The 16,479-nt window shown below is 44.4% G+C and overlaps 1 protein-coding gene across 4 annotated transcripts in view; it reads right to left on the bottom strand.

Annotated features, from left to right (window-relative positions):
- LTBP2 (latent transforming growth factor beta binding protein 2) overlaps positions 1-16,479 on the bottom strand; it is a 1,918,131-nt gene that overhangs the window by 1,734,034 nt on the left and 167,618 nt on the right. For all 4 annotated transcript variants that reach the window (XM_069637635.1, XM_069637634.1, XM_069637633.1 and 1 more), the window contains exon 2: positions 46-116. In XM_069637635.1, coding sequence (XP_069493736.1) covers positions 46-116 — 71 coding nt within the window. The remainder of the gene's footprint in view (positions 1-45; positions 117-16,479) is intronic.

Consider the following 16,479-nt stretch of genomic DNA (forward strand, 5'->3'; position numbering starts at 1 on the left):
CCAAAGTGGCACCTGCGTTTCCAAACTCTCATGCACTTTACTCACGTTTAATGCATCGTCCAGTCCCCAGGGCAGTCATCCATCCGGAGCAGCACTGGCCTCCGCAGACATTGGGCCTAAAAAAAAGGACGGACAGTTATCTATTGGTACAGTACAATAACTGCTGAGCTTTAATGAAGTCTATGCAAAAAGGACAAGCACACTCTTCCTTGGCACTCAAGAGGTTAAGAGCATGTGCTGATGACAAATAGAGGCCAGATTGTTTATCAAGTGAGGGAATCGATGACTTGGGATATCAGAGAGTCCTTACTACAGATTAGAACTAAGCTTGTGGATATCAAGCCCCTTTTAGAAACACAGGAACTGATCACACGGGGTAGCAACGTGTTTCAAGGAACTGATCACACAGGGTAGCAACGCCTTTCAAGGAACTGATCACACAGGGTAGCAACACCTTTCATAAACTAAAACAAGCATTGGAAAAGAACAATAGTTCTGGGTGTTGTGTGGTGCAAACATGTTCGCAATTCATGCACACAGGCGCAGGCAGATGGGCAATAGGTTGAGTGTAAAGCAGACCAAGAGTGTAGAGTGAGGTTGTGGGAGGGGTAGATGGATCACTGCAAATGCAAGGATTGGTGAATGAATGAATGAGAGCATGGCAAAGGTGTGGATGAGTGATTATAAGGAGAGAAGAATGGGTAAGCATGTGGTGCCTTAGGGATGACTGCAAGATTGAAAAGATGGATGTACGAGTGAGCGAGCACACAATGTGCGCGGGCAGATACAAGCTATCATATGATATGGGTCAAGGTGTTATTGACTAAACATTCAGGGATGGATAGTTAAGTGCGAGGATGGCAATGCAAATGCTGTTTCATGTGAGCTCACCATTTACCGTGCAGTGTCCAGCAGGTTTGAGCATGCGCAGCACCATGTGCAAAGATACACGAGCGTTGGTGCATGTTCTAACTTAATGGAAGACCACAATGCGACAGGGTGGCTGTAGAGCTTTCCGCAGTCGCCAGCTGTCCCGGATTCCACACTTCGAATGTGTGGGAACAGTACCAAGTGCACTTCAGCTGCTCATTTTACCACGTGCCCTGTCCTAGAGTGTATGCGGTTGACCACAGTGTGTCTTACATACACAGTAAGGGAGGCAGCTTTTTGGTGCCAAGGAAGTGGCTGGCTCCTACGGGCACACACAAATTATGAATGGGTCAAGGCCATTGATGGCTAGCGAACATTTAAGTGGAGGGGCATTGAAATTTCCCCCGAAAAAGTGTGAGGATCTAGCATAGCAAGGGAGCTCAAAGTAATGTGCAAGACGCCATTTTGTATGACAATGAGATGAAATGCTGAATTCTACAACACAAACTATGAGAAAAAATGGGTCAAAGAGCAATACAATTTCAAATTGATTCAGTCAGGTAGCACATGAAAACGTCCAATAGACACTTGATCATCAACAGTAAGCAGGAACATTTTGCAACATTTTCATGATGGCAGAGTCCACAAGAAATGCCATCATTACCACTGTAAAACACTTCCATGATGTTGTGCCCACAATGGTGGCAGAATCCCCACTGTAACATTTTCATGATGCTGCACCTAGAGTATATAGTGTCTTCTCACTCAAAAGTACTTTCGTGATGCCTGTGCTCACACTATATATTAGCATTCCCACCGTAGAACACCTTCATGATGGTCCTGGTGAAATTTAGAACAGGAGCGCCACCCAAGTTAAGAATGCCTTTATCGGGATAGGGAGGTTTAATATGTTTACAGGGGCTGGCAAGGGGGCTGGATTACTTCCACCATATACTTCGGGCGAAGAAGAAGAAGAAGAAGAAGAAGAAGAAGAAGAAGGAGAAGAAGAAGGAGAAGAAGGAGATGGAGTAGGAGTAGGAGAAGAATAAGAAGGAGATGGAGTAGGAGTAGGAGAAGAATAAGAAGGAGGAGGAGGAAAAGGAGAAGAAGAAGAAGAAGAAGAAGAAGAAGAAGAAGAAGAAGAAGAAGAAGAAGAAGAAGGAGAAGAAGAAGGAGAAGAAGGAGATGGAGTAGGAGTAGGAGAAGAAGAAGAAGGAGACGGAGTAGGAGAAGAATAAGAAGGAGGAGGAGGAAAAGGAGAAGAAGAAGAAGAAGAAGAAGAAGAAGAAGAAGAAGAAGAAGAAGAAGAAGAAGAAGGAGAAGAAGGAGATGGAGTAGGAGTAGGAGAAGAAGAAGAAGGAGACGGAGTAGGAGAAGAATAAGAAGGAGGAGGAGGAAAAGGAGAAGAAGAAGAAGAAGAAGAAGAAGATAGTTCTAAATGTCTTTGTTGCTTCATTGTTTTCCAGTGCAGAACCTGGAATAATGTGAACATACCGGCCTGTGGCAAAGGCAGGGTAGCAGGGGTCAAGTCCTAAAAATAAAAGTGGAGGGACTCATTAACATACAATTGAATATGGCGTCATCAGAAATGAGCATATCAGGGTACCATCTGAAAAAAGTGGGGGGACTCTGTAAAAAAGTGGGGGGACTCCATCTACCCGCGTGTACCCTCGACTTGAGCTTTGGTTAGAAGAATGGAGGGTCAGCCAAGGTGAGCCCGATCAGATCAGCATGGGCGGAGGGTACAGCATAGTCCTCCTCCCCCAAACTGGGGTTTTATCTATCGCACACAACACTACAGGACAACTCAAACTGCCCCCAAACACCCTTTCCCTCTTATTGTAAGCTCCACAGGATCAGCCTGCTGTAGAGGAGCTGGTGAATGCCTCTGCAAAAAGTCCTGCCCCATTCTGCCTATTAGTTGGAAGCCGGAAATTACAAAGTGCACCATGCCAGTGATGGGGCCTATTCCATAAAGAGTCTTTGAACCAAGGTATCGATTGAGAAGACCCTAAGTGATGTACCCTCACAGAGATGACAATCTCCTGGAGGAGATCCCCGAAGGAATATGAAGATGAGAAGAAAAGAGGCTGACGACGCCACAAATATGAGCATGACGCACTGAGAACAATGGTCGAAAGAAGAAGATGCATAGAACTTATAGAATCTGATGACGAAGTAAAGAATCGAGAAGACTTTATATGTGAAATGAAGATTGCACATGTGAAGAACACTGCAGAAAATGCAAGCCGTTTGTTTAACTGTATAGATGCTGTAACGCAAGTAGATTAAGTAATGATAAAGGCTCGCTGTACGTAGTGAATAGACTGCAGGCGGTGCCGCCATTATATAGAATTCTGCACATTGGTGTCACATATTTAGTATGCTCAGACCTGTGAAGTAAGAAACATCAGAGGGCTGTGTGTTGCAGTAAGAAAACAGCTGAAGATCGAGGAAAGGCCTGGAATAGCTGTCTGACCTGGTCTCAAAGGATGGAGCCACCAAAAACCGGTTATCTATCCTTGAAGAACAGTGGACATGAGAAGCTGAATAATCCCTTGTTAAGGTGCGAGAAAAAAGAACACCATGAGTGCCAAGTTTATTAATTCAAGAAAATTAAATGCAGCATAACAGGCCGAAATACGGTTTCCTGTCACATGAGTCGAGGATGAAAATAGGAGTGGTGTGCAGACCTGAGCTATGGTAGGGATGTGCCTATACTCCCTTTTATTCTCAGGAACAATAATACTTTGACAGGCCAAGTTCCAAGACCATCTGAATGACAGACGGCATAGGTGTTGAGAGATGATGGCCTAATTGGGTGGGGAGACACGGTCAAATCCACCCACGAGCACCTGGAGTACCAGCTTACGTGCTGCTAGTGAACTGAATGGTCCAGAAGGGCACGAGCGTGCCAACCAATTGTAGAAGGTCATGTAACGAAGGGCCTTATAGTTTAAGAGCCAATGGTGTACCGTGGATCTAGTAACTGATGAGGATGACGTGCACTAGGGGTGGGCATAAGTTGTCCACCTGACTGTAGAGACCCAATCACAACCCGATCCCTTAAAGAAAGTACGCTTAGATATTCCCCTTGAGCCTATCACAATCCCACATAGGTTTTCTTAGTTTGGCACGTAGAATGACGTCACTTAGGGCGAATATTTAGTACTTAAGTGGGTTTTTTATGCAAAATGACTGAGAGCAGGATTGAATGTCCGTTGTAACTCCCTCTTTTAGACAATTGAAAATAAAACAGTCGGAGGAGACATTTTGCCAAACTTCCTGGGTCAGCCTTTTTATTTGGTGTAAGAATTATTCTGCATTCCCTTCCCTGTATGACGTGTTACCGATTTAAAAGGGCCCATTCGTGGGTTCACTGCATTTACCAATAGTACAGGATCCCCTTGCAGTGAGCTTCCTGCCTCACTCCAGCCATTGAGTCCAGGATCCCGTTCATGCATGCATGCCATCCAGGACAGTGGACTGGTGGCATGGCTCTGGAAGCAACCACATGCAGGTCCAGTAAAGTCCAGATCACGTGCTTCATAGTGTGAGCCGCATAGGTCCTGTGTCTCCAGTAGCGCAGGCTCTGCGTCTCCAAACCCAATGGCTGAGCTCCATGCTCCTTGGAATCAGGGGTTCGGTGCAAACAGTGCCGGCCTTAGTGGAAGTAGCGCCCCGGGCATAGAAAGAACAATTTGGCGCCCCCCGCTCCTCCAACCACGCCCCTGTTCAATTGGGGTGGTAGCGCCAAATATTTATTTTTGTGGTGGGAGAAGTGTAATTTCAAACTTAAATGCGCTCGTGGGAGCCAGCACATTTAACAACAATAGGGTGGTCTGGCACCCTATTAAGATGATTATAGCCCCCCTCCTGCTCCGGAGTAGGATGGTAATTATCTCAATAAGGTGCCAGCACCCTATTGTTGTTAAATGCACCCGCTCCCGCAAGCGCATTTAATTTCAAAATGACACTTCTCCAACCACGCCAGCTCAGGGGAGCCTTAGCTGACGCCCCTGGGGACTATGGCGCCCCAGGCGGTTGCCCGGCCCGCCCTGCCCTAAGGCCGACTGTGGGCTCAACAGCACAAGCCATGACACTCCTGTGGCTGCCTCTGCTCCCTTTCCTGCACCCACTGAGCCTGGTCTCGCTCCGTTTACTCCTAGACACCCTTTGATGGTGCCCCCAAGCACTAGGAGGATGAATCTTAGTACTGGGCCACTTCTCTGTGTGCCCGCGGCCCATATGTTTAAGCGCCAGGGTAATGAAGCCCTGCATTCCGCGTGCACAGGCTGCCTTCTACCATGCTCTGCCTCTTGCATATTGCATACAACTCCCCCTCACAGTAACACAGGGACATAAAACAACAGGACAAGAAGTCAAATAATGATGCCAGCATTTCTTCGATCTATAAAAGGCCCCATTAAACCTAAAATACAGTAGGTCGTGACTCGTGAGAAACTCCCTATTAGCGTGCACCTGATTTTCCCTGCCACCAAACGTTGTTGCCCACAAAAAGTTTTCTGGGTACAGAATCGAGAGGCCTGATGCCTGGACTTTAGAATGTGCGTACGCGGTGACGTCACTGAGTGCGTACACTTGCCGCAGTGCATGGGGGAAGGCTGCCTGGAAGGCACGCAGTCTCCCACCCCCCCCCCACAATTACCACCACACCTCCAGTCTCAATGACAATGCCTGGAGTGGACTGTGGAAGGGTTTCAAAGGGTCCCAATTTACAAGCAGTTGGTTGGAAGACAGTGCTCAACTGTGAGTTTTCTCACTAAAATGGAAAACCAAGAGCATAAGGAGGGAACCAGATTTCAGTTCAAAATGCAAGAAAAGGCATAAAATCATTGCACAACCGTACGTGTGGCTATTTGGCCAAGAGTCGCACTGAATTGGGCCTCATGTCACAGACTGAGAGACAGAAGCAGCTGGTCAGATTTGAATAGTTTGGGGCATAAATGCTTTCTCCAAATGTGCACCAACGGGTTTAGTGAGAGACCCCAAACCTACAGAGGAAGCTTTGCAGGGGGTACACAAAAGGAATATGAAAGAATAGGTTAACGATTGTGATCAGACAGGTCTCATTGAATATATATCATTGTACTGTGCGACTTATTAAACTACAATCAGAACCGCCAGAACATGAAATACAATCAGAATTAACTAGGAGTCTGTTGCTGCCACATGTCAGGTAAGTGCCGAGAGTCTGCTCCCCGTGCCAACCTGCTAGTGAAAACACTTTCATGGCAATGTCCACTTTGCCAAGCCAGTTTCAAACCGGCCCAGTTAATCAGATATTTTTAAAGGCATGCTAGTTTCAACAGAGCTGTGCATACCAGTGTTGCTGCAATAAAACACATCGCCTCGGGGTTTCTGTTCCAGATGTTGCAGGCTAGGGGAACCAGGAATGCGATCTTAGGCTGAGTGAAGGCGTTTTAGCAGAACCCCAGGTTTTCTGTACCAGATGTTGCAGACTAGGGGAATGCGATCTTAGGCAGAGTGAAGGCGTTTTAGCAGAACCCCAGGGTTTCTGTTCCAGATGTTGCAGACTAGGGGAATGCGATCTTAGGCAGAGTGAAGGCGTTTTAGCAGAACCCCAGGTTTTCTGTTCCAGATGTTGCAGACTAGGGGAATGCGATCTTAGGCAGAGTGAAGGCTTGTTAGCAGAACCCCAGGGTTTCTGTTCCAGATGTTGCAGACTAGGGGAATGCGATCTTAGGCAGAGTGAAGGCTTGTTAGCAGAACCCCAGGGTTTCTGTTCCAGATGTTGCAGACTAGGGGAATGCGATCTGAGACAGAGTGAAGGCGTTTTAGCAGAACCCCAGGTTTTCTGTTCCAGATGTTGCAGAGTAGGGGAATGCGATCTTAGGCAGAGTGAAGGCTTGTTAGCAGAACCCCAGGGTTTCTGTTCCAGTTGTTGCAGACTAGGGGAATGCGATCTTAGGCAGAGTGAAGGCGTTTTAGCAGAACCCCAGGGTTTCTGTCCCAGATGTTGCAGACTAGGGGAATGCGATTTTAGGGAGAGTGAAGGCTTGTTAGCAGAACCCCAGGGTTTCTGTTCCAGATGTTGCAGACTAGGGGAATGCGATCTTAGGCCGAGTGAAGGTGTTTTAGCAGAACCCAGGTTTTCTGTTCCAGATGTTGCAGACTAGGGGAATGCGATCTTAGGCCGAGTGAAGGTGTTTTAGCAGAACCCAGGTTTTCTGTTCCAGATGTTGCAGACTAGGGGAATGCGATCTTAGGCAGAGTGAAGGCTTGTTAGCAGAACCCCGGGTTTTCTGTTCCAGATGTTGCAGACTAGGGGAATGCGATCTTAGGCAGAGTGAAGGCTTGTTAGCAGAACCCCAGGTTTTCTGTACCAGATGTTGCAGACTAGGGGAATGCGATCTTAGGCAGAGTGAAGGCTTGTTAGCAGAACCCCAGGGTTTCTGTTCCAGATGTTGCAGACTAGGGGAATGCGATCTTAGGCAGAGTGAAGGCGTTTTAGCAGAACCCCAGGTTTTCTGTTCCAGGTGTTGCAGACTAGGGGAATGCGATCTTAGGCAGAGTGAAGGCTTGTTAGCTGAACCCCAGGTTTTCTGTTCCAGATGTTGCAGACTAGGGGAATGCGATCTTAGGCAGAGTGAAGGCTTGTTAGCAGAACCCCAGGTTTTCTGTTCCAGATGTTGCAGACTAGGGGAATGCGATCTTAGGCAGAGTGAAGGCTTGTTAGCAGAACCCCAGGTTTTCTGTTCCAGATGTTGCAGACTAGGGGAATGCGATCTTAGGCAGAGTGAAGGCGTTTTAGCAGAACCCCAGGTTTTCTGTTCCAGATGTTGCAGACTAGGGGAATGCGATCTTAGGCAGAGTGAAGGCTTGTTAGCAGAACCCCAGGTCCAGGACTTCTAGTGAATGGGCAAAACGTGGATCCATTTACTGGGAAGTGTGGGGGAAACAGTGATGCCTACTCAGCCCTAGTGGTTTCCCTTCAGTTTGCAACTGCTAGCATCCAAAATACAACACACAAGAACATTACGGGGATCTCCTTTGCAGGGTGAGTCCATAAATTAAATAGGCCTCACTAGAAATCTGTGTTTCCATGAACGCCCACTACAGTCTATTAGAAGAACTCAAGCTTTGATTTGTTCAAAACCGAGCTGTTAAACCTGACAGAGGGCCTGTCACGAAGCAGAAGGTTAAACAGTCAGTGTGCCTCATTACAACCTTGCAGGTATGCTGGCGGTAAACCCGCCAGGATTCCAGCAAAGGCTGTTACCGTTTCCGGCACTCTGTCGGGGAAAATGCTGGTATCCTTGGATACCGGCACTTTTTTACCGGACCGCCCGACTCGGAATGAGCCCCAGTGCCCTTTAAACGAAGCAAGAAAAGTGTTAACTAGGTTACAGAACAGATCACATATAATGTGTCCTTTTCATGTGCGTACAAAAACTGATGCAACGCTGCATTGTTGGTTACACCCTAGTAGGATAAACTACTGCCATTTACTCGATTAGCTCGGAGTACTCCATATTCATAAAAATGGGTCCTTTATTGGTGTCGTCCGTTTCACCATTGCTTGGGTGGCAGAACCCTTGGCCAATGCCTTTCGGACTCTGGGTCCATCATCAGGGCAGTTTCTACAAACAATGTAAACAGAAAAAACAAAATATTCTGTGTACAACATTTATTACCAAGGCAACTCAGAAAAACTAAAGTGCTGAAAGCATATCTGTCCACAGTAGAGGCAAAGGTCTGACACGCCTCTTAAAATAATGGACATGTATGTGTGTGAGGAATCTGTTGCCATGTATTAATATGCAGAATATTGCCACAAGCATAAAACGAACCATGAGTGTCTTCGTTCTTTGTGATCAAAATATGTCTATAGGCAGTAGATCCAGACAGTTTATGGAAAACATATGGCCTCTCATTAGAAGGTATCCCCAGGGCTGTTCCTTAGTCTAAGAAAAGAGTAAGATTCAGAAAGATTTACATTATAATGTTCTTTAGGGCTTACCTAGTCTTCACGGGTGGGAGGACCCTCTGTGAGTACTGGAGCCAAGAGACTAGATGTCTTATGTAAACATACTGTTTTTATGTGCGGTTTCCCCCAAGTTCGCGGGTGATCCACGAACGTGTGACGTCATATGCCAGCATCGCACCATATGTAATGACAGTCGATGCAGCACATTACTCAGGATGTATGTATGGTTGATAAATATGTGAGTCAACCATAAAAGAGGGAATAAATCTCCCCGCCGCACGCCCTAGACCTTGAACATTACAACACCAAAAGAACAGATCAAACAGAACAGAAAGAATATACGTCAACGTCCCTGTCGACTAATCGAAATCTACAACAGACAAACTATAAATCGACCCACCGCAGAAAATCGTGAAGAACAAATATCCATCTACGCCTACCGATCAGGAGACCGAAAAGGTTCGAGCCTTGGATCCTGATCCGATCCATACCGACTAACTGAAGGCTGCAACAGACCACCTCCAACTCTACCTAACGCAGAAAAGCGCAAAGAGCAAACATCTGCCTACCTTCGCTGATCAGGAGACCGAAAGGGTTCGTCCCTTGGATCCCGAAAACTTAGCTCTAACCGCCCCACAGGAACAAAACGATCACACAACCCCGTACCACTGACCGATCAGGAAACCGAAAGGGTCCCGCCCTTGGATTCTGAAAGCGCAACTTGATCATCTACAGAAAAGCGAAACGAAGATACACCTGCGCAGCCTCACTGATCAGGAGACCGAAAGGGTTCGGCCCTTGGATCCTGAAAGCGCAACTTGATCCTCTACTGAAAAGCGGAACGAAGATACACCTGCGCAGCCTCGCTGATCAGGAGACCGAAAGGGTTCGACCCTTGGATCCTGACCGCACCAAATACCAAATCGTTTGAATTAGATAAAGACAACAGTAGCAAGCCGTAACCAGGGGGCCAGTATTCTAAGAAACCAAATAGGAACCTCCCAAAACCTAAGCTTTGCAAACTACAACCTGGAGACAATGACAATAATTCGCACCAACAAACAACATCCAACTCAACGTCCAAAAACAAGACAAACAGCGAAGACCGCGAGCGCTAATACAACGGACCAAAATTTACTGCAGCTAACACTGGAGCAATCCTTCAAGAAAGTGACATTGTATAAAGAAATTCCAAAGTCCCTGACACAGAATTCACATTCTAAACAGAACTCAGAAGACTTCAGAGAAGAAAACCTAGAATCTGCTAATCCCATTGTGACATCCCCTCGACTATTAGTGGAATCACACAGTACAGTAGAAAATCAGCAACCTACCTCAACCGAGATGAATAGACCGGACATTAAACCTCAAGCTCAGAATCCAACCACAACAACTGGACAAACCACCATGTCCGTATCATCATTACCGGCTCTTCAACTCGAACCTGAACAGCAACTGATCAATCCTCCAATCGCTCTGAACACAAACCACCAGCCCACAAAACAAGATCCTCCAAACAATAGGACACAAGACACCCTGACAAATCTTATAACCAGCAATAAAGAACCCATGGAACTTACAAACAAACAATTGCACACATCCACAAAACAGGATCCAACACCGGACAAACAAATCCGAAATCAACAATCCATGGAATCGAAGAAACCACACGAAATAGTCAGCAATCCTCAGGAAATTGCTAATAACCAAGAACCAAAACGCACAGCTCACCATAGCGGCTTCATGCCTACCTCAAACTGCCAACAAACTGAACGAACACAAGACCAAATTACAAAACCAGCAGCTCCAACACCAGAACAACAGAAGCAAAAAGAAAAAGCAAGATTAGCACGACTTGCGTGGCTTAAAACCCACAACTCCGTCAAATCCACCAGCCCAGTGGAACCAACAACATCAAAAACAAGAAACAGACCGGCAAAATTATCACTGGACATTACTGAAATTGAGTCAATCATGACTACTGCAGAAAAAAGAAAAGAAGTATTTGGAGACTTAACGGAAGCAAACCCAATGCAACTAACATCAACACCATGTATCCCCCATGGCAACCAAAACAAGCTGAGGAAAAAAGAACGACAACCAGAATTGGAGGAGCGTAAAACTGCCCCATCCCGATTCAACTATGACTCGGATGAATCTTACTATACCCCAGACCCAATAATTAAGAATCAAAAACCAAAAGACCCCCAACAGAAAAACGACAACCACGAACAAGCTGAAGAAGACACACACCCAAGAATCCCAACAACAATGCTAGATTTGCAAAACATGCTCATCGCAACACTCTCCCAGTCGATGATCCCCTTCTTGAAACTACATGAAGATATGAAAGATGCAATAAAAGATCAAGCGACCCTTCTAGCGCTAATTCATTCAAAACAGATACACATCGAACACTTTGTCTCGACAGTGGAATCAAGACTGACAATAGAAGCAGACGAGACACACCGGTGGCAACAAAGACTAGCCGAGATCGCGAGAGGAGATCGACAAGAGAAAACAAAACTTACAGGAGAACTAGTACAGATGCTCAAAGAACACCATCACCAGCAAGCAATCAGACCAAACGACCAACGACTACAAAGCCCGCCGTTTCTAAAATCGTCACAATGTTCAATTCAGACACAACAACTACCTGAAACCACCTCGGACCTCGCCCAACAAGTACCAAAAGAACCGAGTCAAAATATTACTAACAAAAAAACAAAAACCATCACCCCAAGCAACATAACAAAGAACCCAAATGAAAACTTTCAGATTTTCGAAAAAGAAAAAACAACAAATGAAATAAAACCCACCCAACAGAAAAATAACAAAAAACGACAAACGGGCTCTCGAGCGTTTCTAAGAAATACAAACCAGAACACCCAAACTGTTCAACAATCAAAGAAGAAACTACCAGTTGCCAACACACAAAGCATTCAAGCTCATCTAGCCCAGACCAAACCCAAATTAGCGGAACCTATCCTGCCAAAATCGCCGATCGATGAGGAACTGCTCAACATGACCACCCACGAAGAACAACCATCAGAAAAAAATCAACAGGCTTCGCAATCAATAATCCAGACGAGTTACATAATAATCGATGAATATACCACAATCCTTGACCAACATGCGAAACAAAATCAAGACAATTCTACTGAACTCTCCCTAGAAGAAATCTCGATGATATCAACGGAAAACATCTCAACATCCACAACCAGAGACGAAGCTTACGACCCCATCTCGTCGATCTCGATAACAACAACACCACAAGACTCCAGTCAACAAAGCCAGGTGCGACCAACATTTGTTAATCCACTACGACAAAATGAAATATATGAAATCCACATTGAAAATGCAAATAAAAACCTGGAACCGGTAATCCTAAATAGAACAAATCTACTACGCCTTTTTGGCGTAATACCTCGCTTGAATAAACTCACAACAAAAGACCTTGATCTGATAACCTTTAAAGACGATCGAAACTTGGATAAAATCGTCATAGAGCTCTCGGACCCCAATAACCAAGAACTCATCATATCAACACGAAGACAATTGCACAAATTGGGCTTCTCATGCTGGGCCTCAATATCCACAAGAATACCAAGCAAACCAAAATATAAAGCAACAGCAAGTTACGAAAGAAAAAACATCGACCAAAGGAAACAAAAACAGGCAACTGACGACAGAAACTCAAATCGTGCCTCAGAAGAAGCATACCTAAACAGAAATAACAAACCTAACAGAACAAGCTTTGAAACTCCTTCATCAGACATTGAATCTATAGAAGACTCAATACGAAGCCAACGACCAGACAAAGATGCCCATGCAATTAGAAGAATCTATGACTTCGAAACCACCTTCTCAGAAACAGAATCTACAGAATACTCAATGAACTCTAACTCATAACAATTAACGAACAATGGATTTACGTGGTCACTGTGCTCGTGGAACACCAGAGGAAATCTCCATCTATTCACGGACACAGCCGCTGAACTAGAGCAATACCAATTCATATGCCTCCAAGAAACCTGGCTCAGCGACCCACCAGCATGTGATGGTTTTATCACACTTCTAAACCCAGCTATCGTACAAAAACAAGGAAGACCCGCTTCAGGCTTACTCACCCTAATCAAGATAAACCCTCACAGTACAGTAATACTCTCCGAAAACATAAACCCTTGGACTCAACTGACCACAATAATATATACAAAAAACCAGCAAAAGCGAGAAGAGAAAGACAACTCAACAATCCTAATCCTAAATCTCTATTGGAACCCATTAGCAATATCAACAGATACGTTCCTAGATGGAGTTTTCATCTCAATCGATGAGGCCACAACTAAACATCCGTCATCGGAAATAATAATAAGTGGCGATCTGAACATCAAACTATACGATAAGAACGGTGGCCTCTTAAAGCACTCAGATTTATCGGCAAACGCAAAGAGATGGATAAAAGAAACCACGATACGCAACCTACTCCTTCTAAGTCAAGAGAACACTTCGAAACCCTATACACCAACATGGAGCAGAGGTTCATCCCATGCTATCATCGATTACATATTCCTATCTGAAAAACTTCACCAATCAGTCACAAACGTGCAGACGATATCAACAGATAGGAGCGACCATAATCAACTTACCGCCCACTCTGAAGCGGCACTGGAAAAAATAGAGCCAGGGTTACCATCCCCTCTATTAGAACTAAACGGAACAACAACAAGACTGAGAATCCCACAAGCATCCTTAGCCTCATTACCGGAAAAATTCCTACAGGCAAATCTGACAAATGCTCTAAAAATCGACTACGAATGGATCCTAATTCCGTTCCGACAAACCAGTAAAAATCGCCCGCAGAAAGACCATCGACATTTTTACAACCAAGAAATTGCCGAAAGGAAAAAAGCCTTAAACCGAACAATAAGACAAATAAAGAAAACCCCAGCTTTCGATATCCCAAACCAGATCAAAACTCTGAAAAACAACCATCGAAACTGGATTAAATCACAAAAAAGTCTCATTCAGCAAGCAGATGCAGAGAATATATTGAAAATCCACAAATCCCACAATACAAAAGAACTCTGGAACTTACTCAATGACAATCAACAAAAACAGCAGAAGCTTACAGCTAATGTAACCCAAGAAAAATGGATAACGCACTTTACTACCATCTATGCATCACGAGAAACAGAACAACAGAACACACAACCCACAACAGACCCAACATGGAAAGTACACGCAGAATTTGAAGATTTCATCCTCCTGATTAACAAACTCAACACTTCCAGAGCACCAGGCCCTGATGGACTATCCAATGCCATAATCAAAGAAGATCCTAACGCTTGGGCAAGCCTTCTGTGCCACATCACAAAACTGATCAATAAACTGCACAGAATACCAACCTCCTGGAGAACAGCAGTAATCGTACCAATCCACAAACAAGGCCCTAGAGAAGACCCCCAAAACTTCCGACCGATCGCTTTGCTCGATCCGCTAGGAAAATTATTTGCAGCAGTACTTCTAAACCAACTCACCGCGTGGGCCATAAAAAATAATAAATTCTCGACCAGACAAACAGGATTCACGGCCAATGTTGGAACAAACCTCAACCTGATATTACTACAAGTAATTAAACATGAAGCCATCAACTCCAACTCGACAATCTACGCAGCATTTATTGACCTAAAAATGGCTTTTGACGCAATCTCACGCGAAAAACTATGGTCGAAACTTAGAACATGGAACTGTCCATCTGATATCCTAGAACCGATTATCCTGCTGTATTCAAAAACCACGATAAAAGTCAGATTGTCGAGACAAGGAGCTACAACATCTGCCATACCAACAGAAAATGGACTTAAACAAGGCTGTCCTCTCGCAGCGACACTCTACAACTTGTTCACTGCCGATATCGAAGAACATCTAAAATCACATAAAACCAATCCCCCCAAAATCAACTCGATCCCAGTCCCAATCATGGCATACGCTGATGACATTGTGCTATTAGACAAAACACCGACTGGGCTACAAACGACACTAGCAGACCTAAGCCATTACATGAAAAAAAACGAACTAACGATCAACACGGAAAAAACAAAGACAATGACCCTCACCAAACCATCAAAAAAAAGAACAAACCAATGTATCTTTACGATCGACAATTCACAAATAGAAAATGTTACATCGTTCAAATACCTAGGGATCACAATAAACCAGTCAAAATCAGAAGAGCAGTGGATAGACAAAATCGAACAAACATCTCAAACTCTATCAAGACAAGGCTGCCTCCTTCACAGAAAATACGGCAAGTTCTCCTTCAAGCCAATTATCTCCTACTACAGACACAATTACATTCCGATTCTGACCTACGGTACCGAAGCAATGTTGAACGCTCAGAGAGTCAACTGGACAAAATATGAAGCAACTTTCTGGCGCAAAGTCCTTCGACTCCCGCAAACATTTCCAATGCCAAGAATACGCTACGAACTGGCAACTCAATCAATCGAATCAGTCGTACAATGGAAAAGACTAGATATTTTTCGGAAAATATTGACAGATGGGAAAACTCCAGCAATTCAAATACTGCGACACAAAGACAACACCTTCAACACGACAATATTGAAAAAATGGAAAGATACAATGAGAAAAGAAATGGATAGTGAAAATATCACAGAAGAACTGCTTACACTTCGTCCACAACACGCAAAAACAAAACTGCTGCACAACGACTGGATAAAGACCATCCAACAAAAAAATACCTACAAACAGAACCTATAATGCACAAAAGATAATAGGAGAATCCACGAACCACCAGCCTACCTGCAAACCTTCCCAGACCAAACCATTCGAACAACATTTCTAAAAATTCGCCTAAACATTCTTCCTACAAAAGCACACCTATTCACAAAAAAGACAGATCAAGCTCGAAGACAACTACTGCAGGTTCTGCAAAGACCAAAAAATCGAGGAAACCATATTCCACCTCGTTATGGAATGCAATGAACTCGCCTCACAACGCAAAGAATTCGGTGCATTTTTTCAACTCTCATCGACACAAATGTGTACGCAAGAAAGATGGACCGCTCTCCTAAGCGGCCACAACAACAAGTACACTTACACAATTGCCCTCTTCCTATCTTCTATACTCGAACTAAACAAACAAAAGTTAAAAAGCGAATCCAACTCAAGTAAATGATGAAAAAGTTTTCAAATAAACTGCAGCATCAAAAAAAAAAAAAAAAAAAAAAAAAAGAGGGAACGGACCTCGAAGTATTGTGTACAATATAGTACATCCTTATTCTTCTGTTAAGATATATTTTCTCACCCAACTTCACGGGTATCTGTGGATGTGGATGTCATCACGTTGTGATGTGGTCATTGCGTAGTCAACCATGACAGTTGACAATGTAAACTAATCAGAACGTGCATTCAATAAAAAAGGGGAAGAAACAGAGTACTGTATACCATACTAGGTATGTCTACCATGCGGTGCTATGTAGTGTTTACATGATGTCTAGCACATATGGGCATGCATAGAAAAGAGACATCCCCTTGTAATTCGAAAAAGGAAAGTAAAGAAACACATTTTGTACAATAAAAAAATAATTTATGGACTGAAGATCACTCTATAC

The sequence above is a fragment of the Ambystoma mexicanum genome, chromosome 14, assembly GCF_040938575.1.
Source record: "Ambystoma mexicanum isolate Mex_15411 chromosome 14, UKY_AmexF1_1, whole genome shotgun sequence".
In the NCBI taxonomy this organism is placed as follows: Eukaryota; Metazoa; Chordata; class Amphibia; order Caudata; family Ambystomatidae; genus Ambystoma; species Ambystoma mexicanum.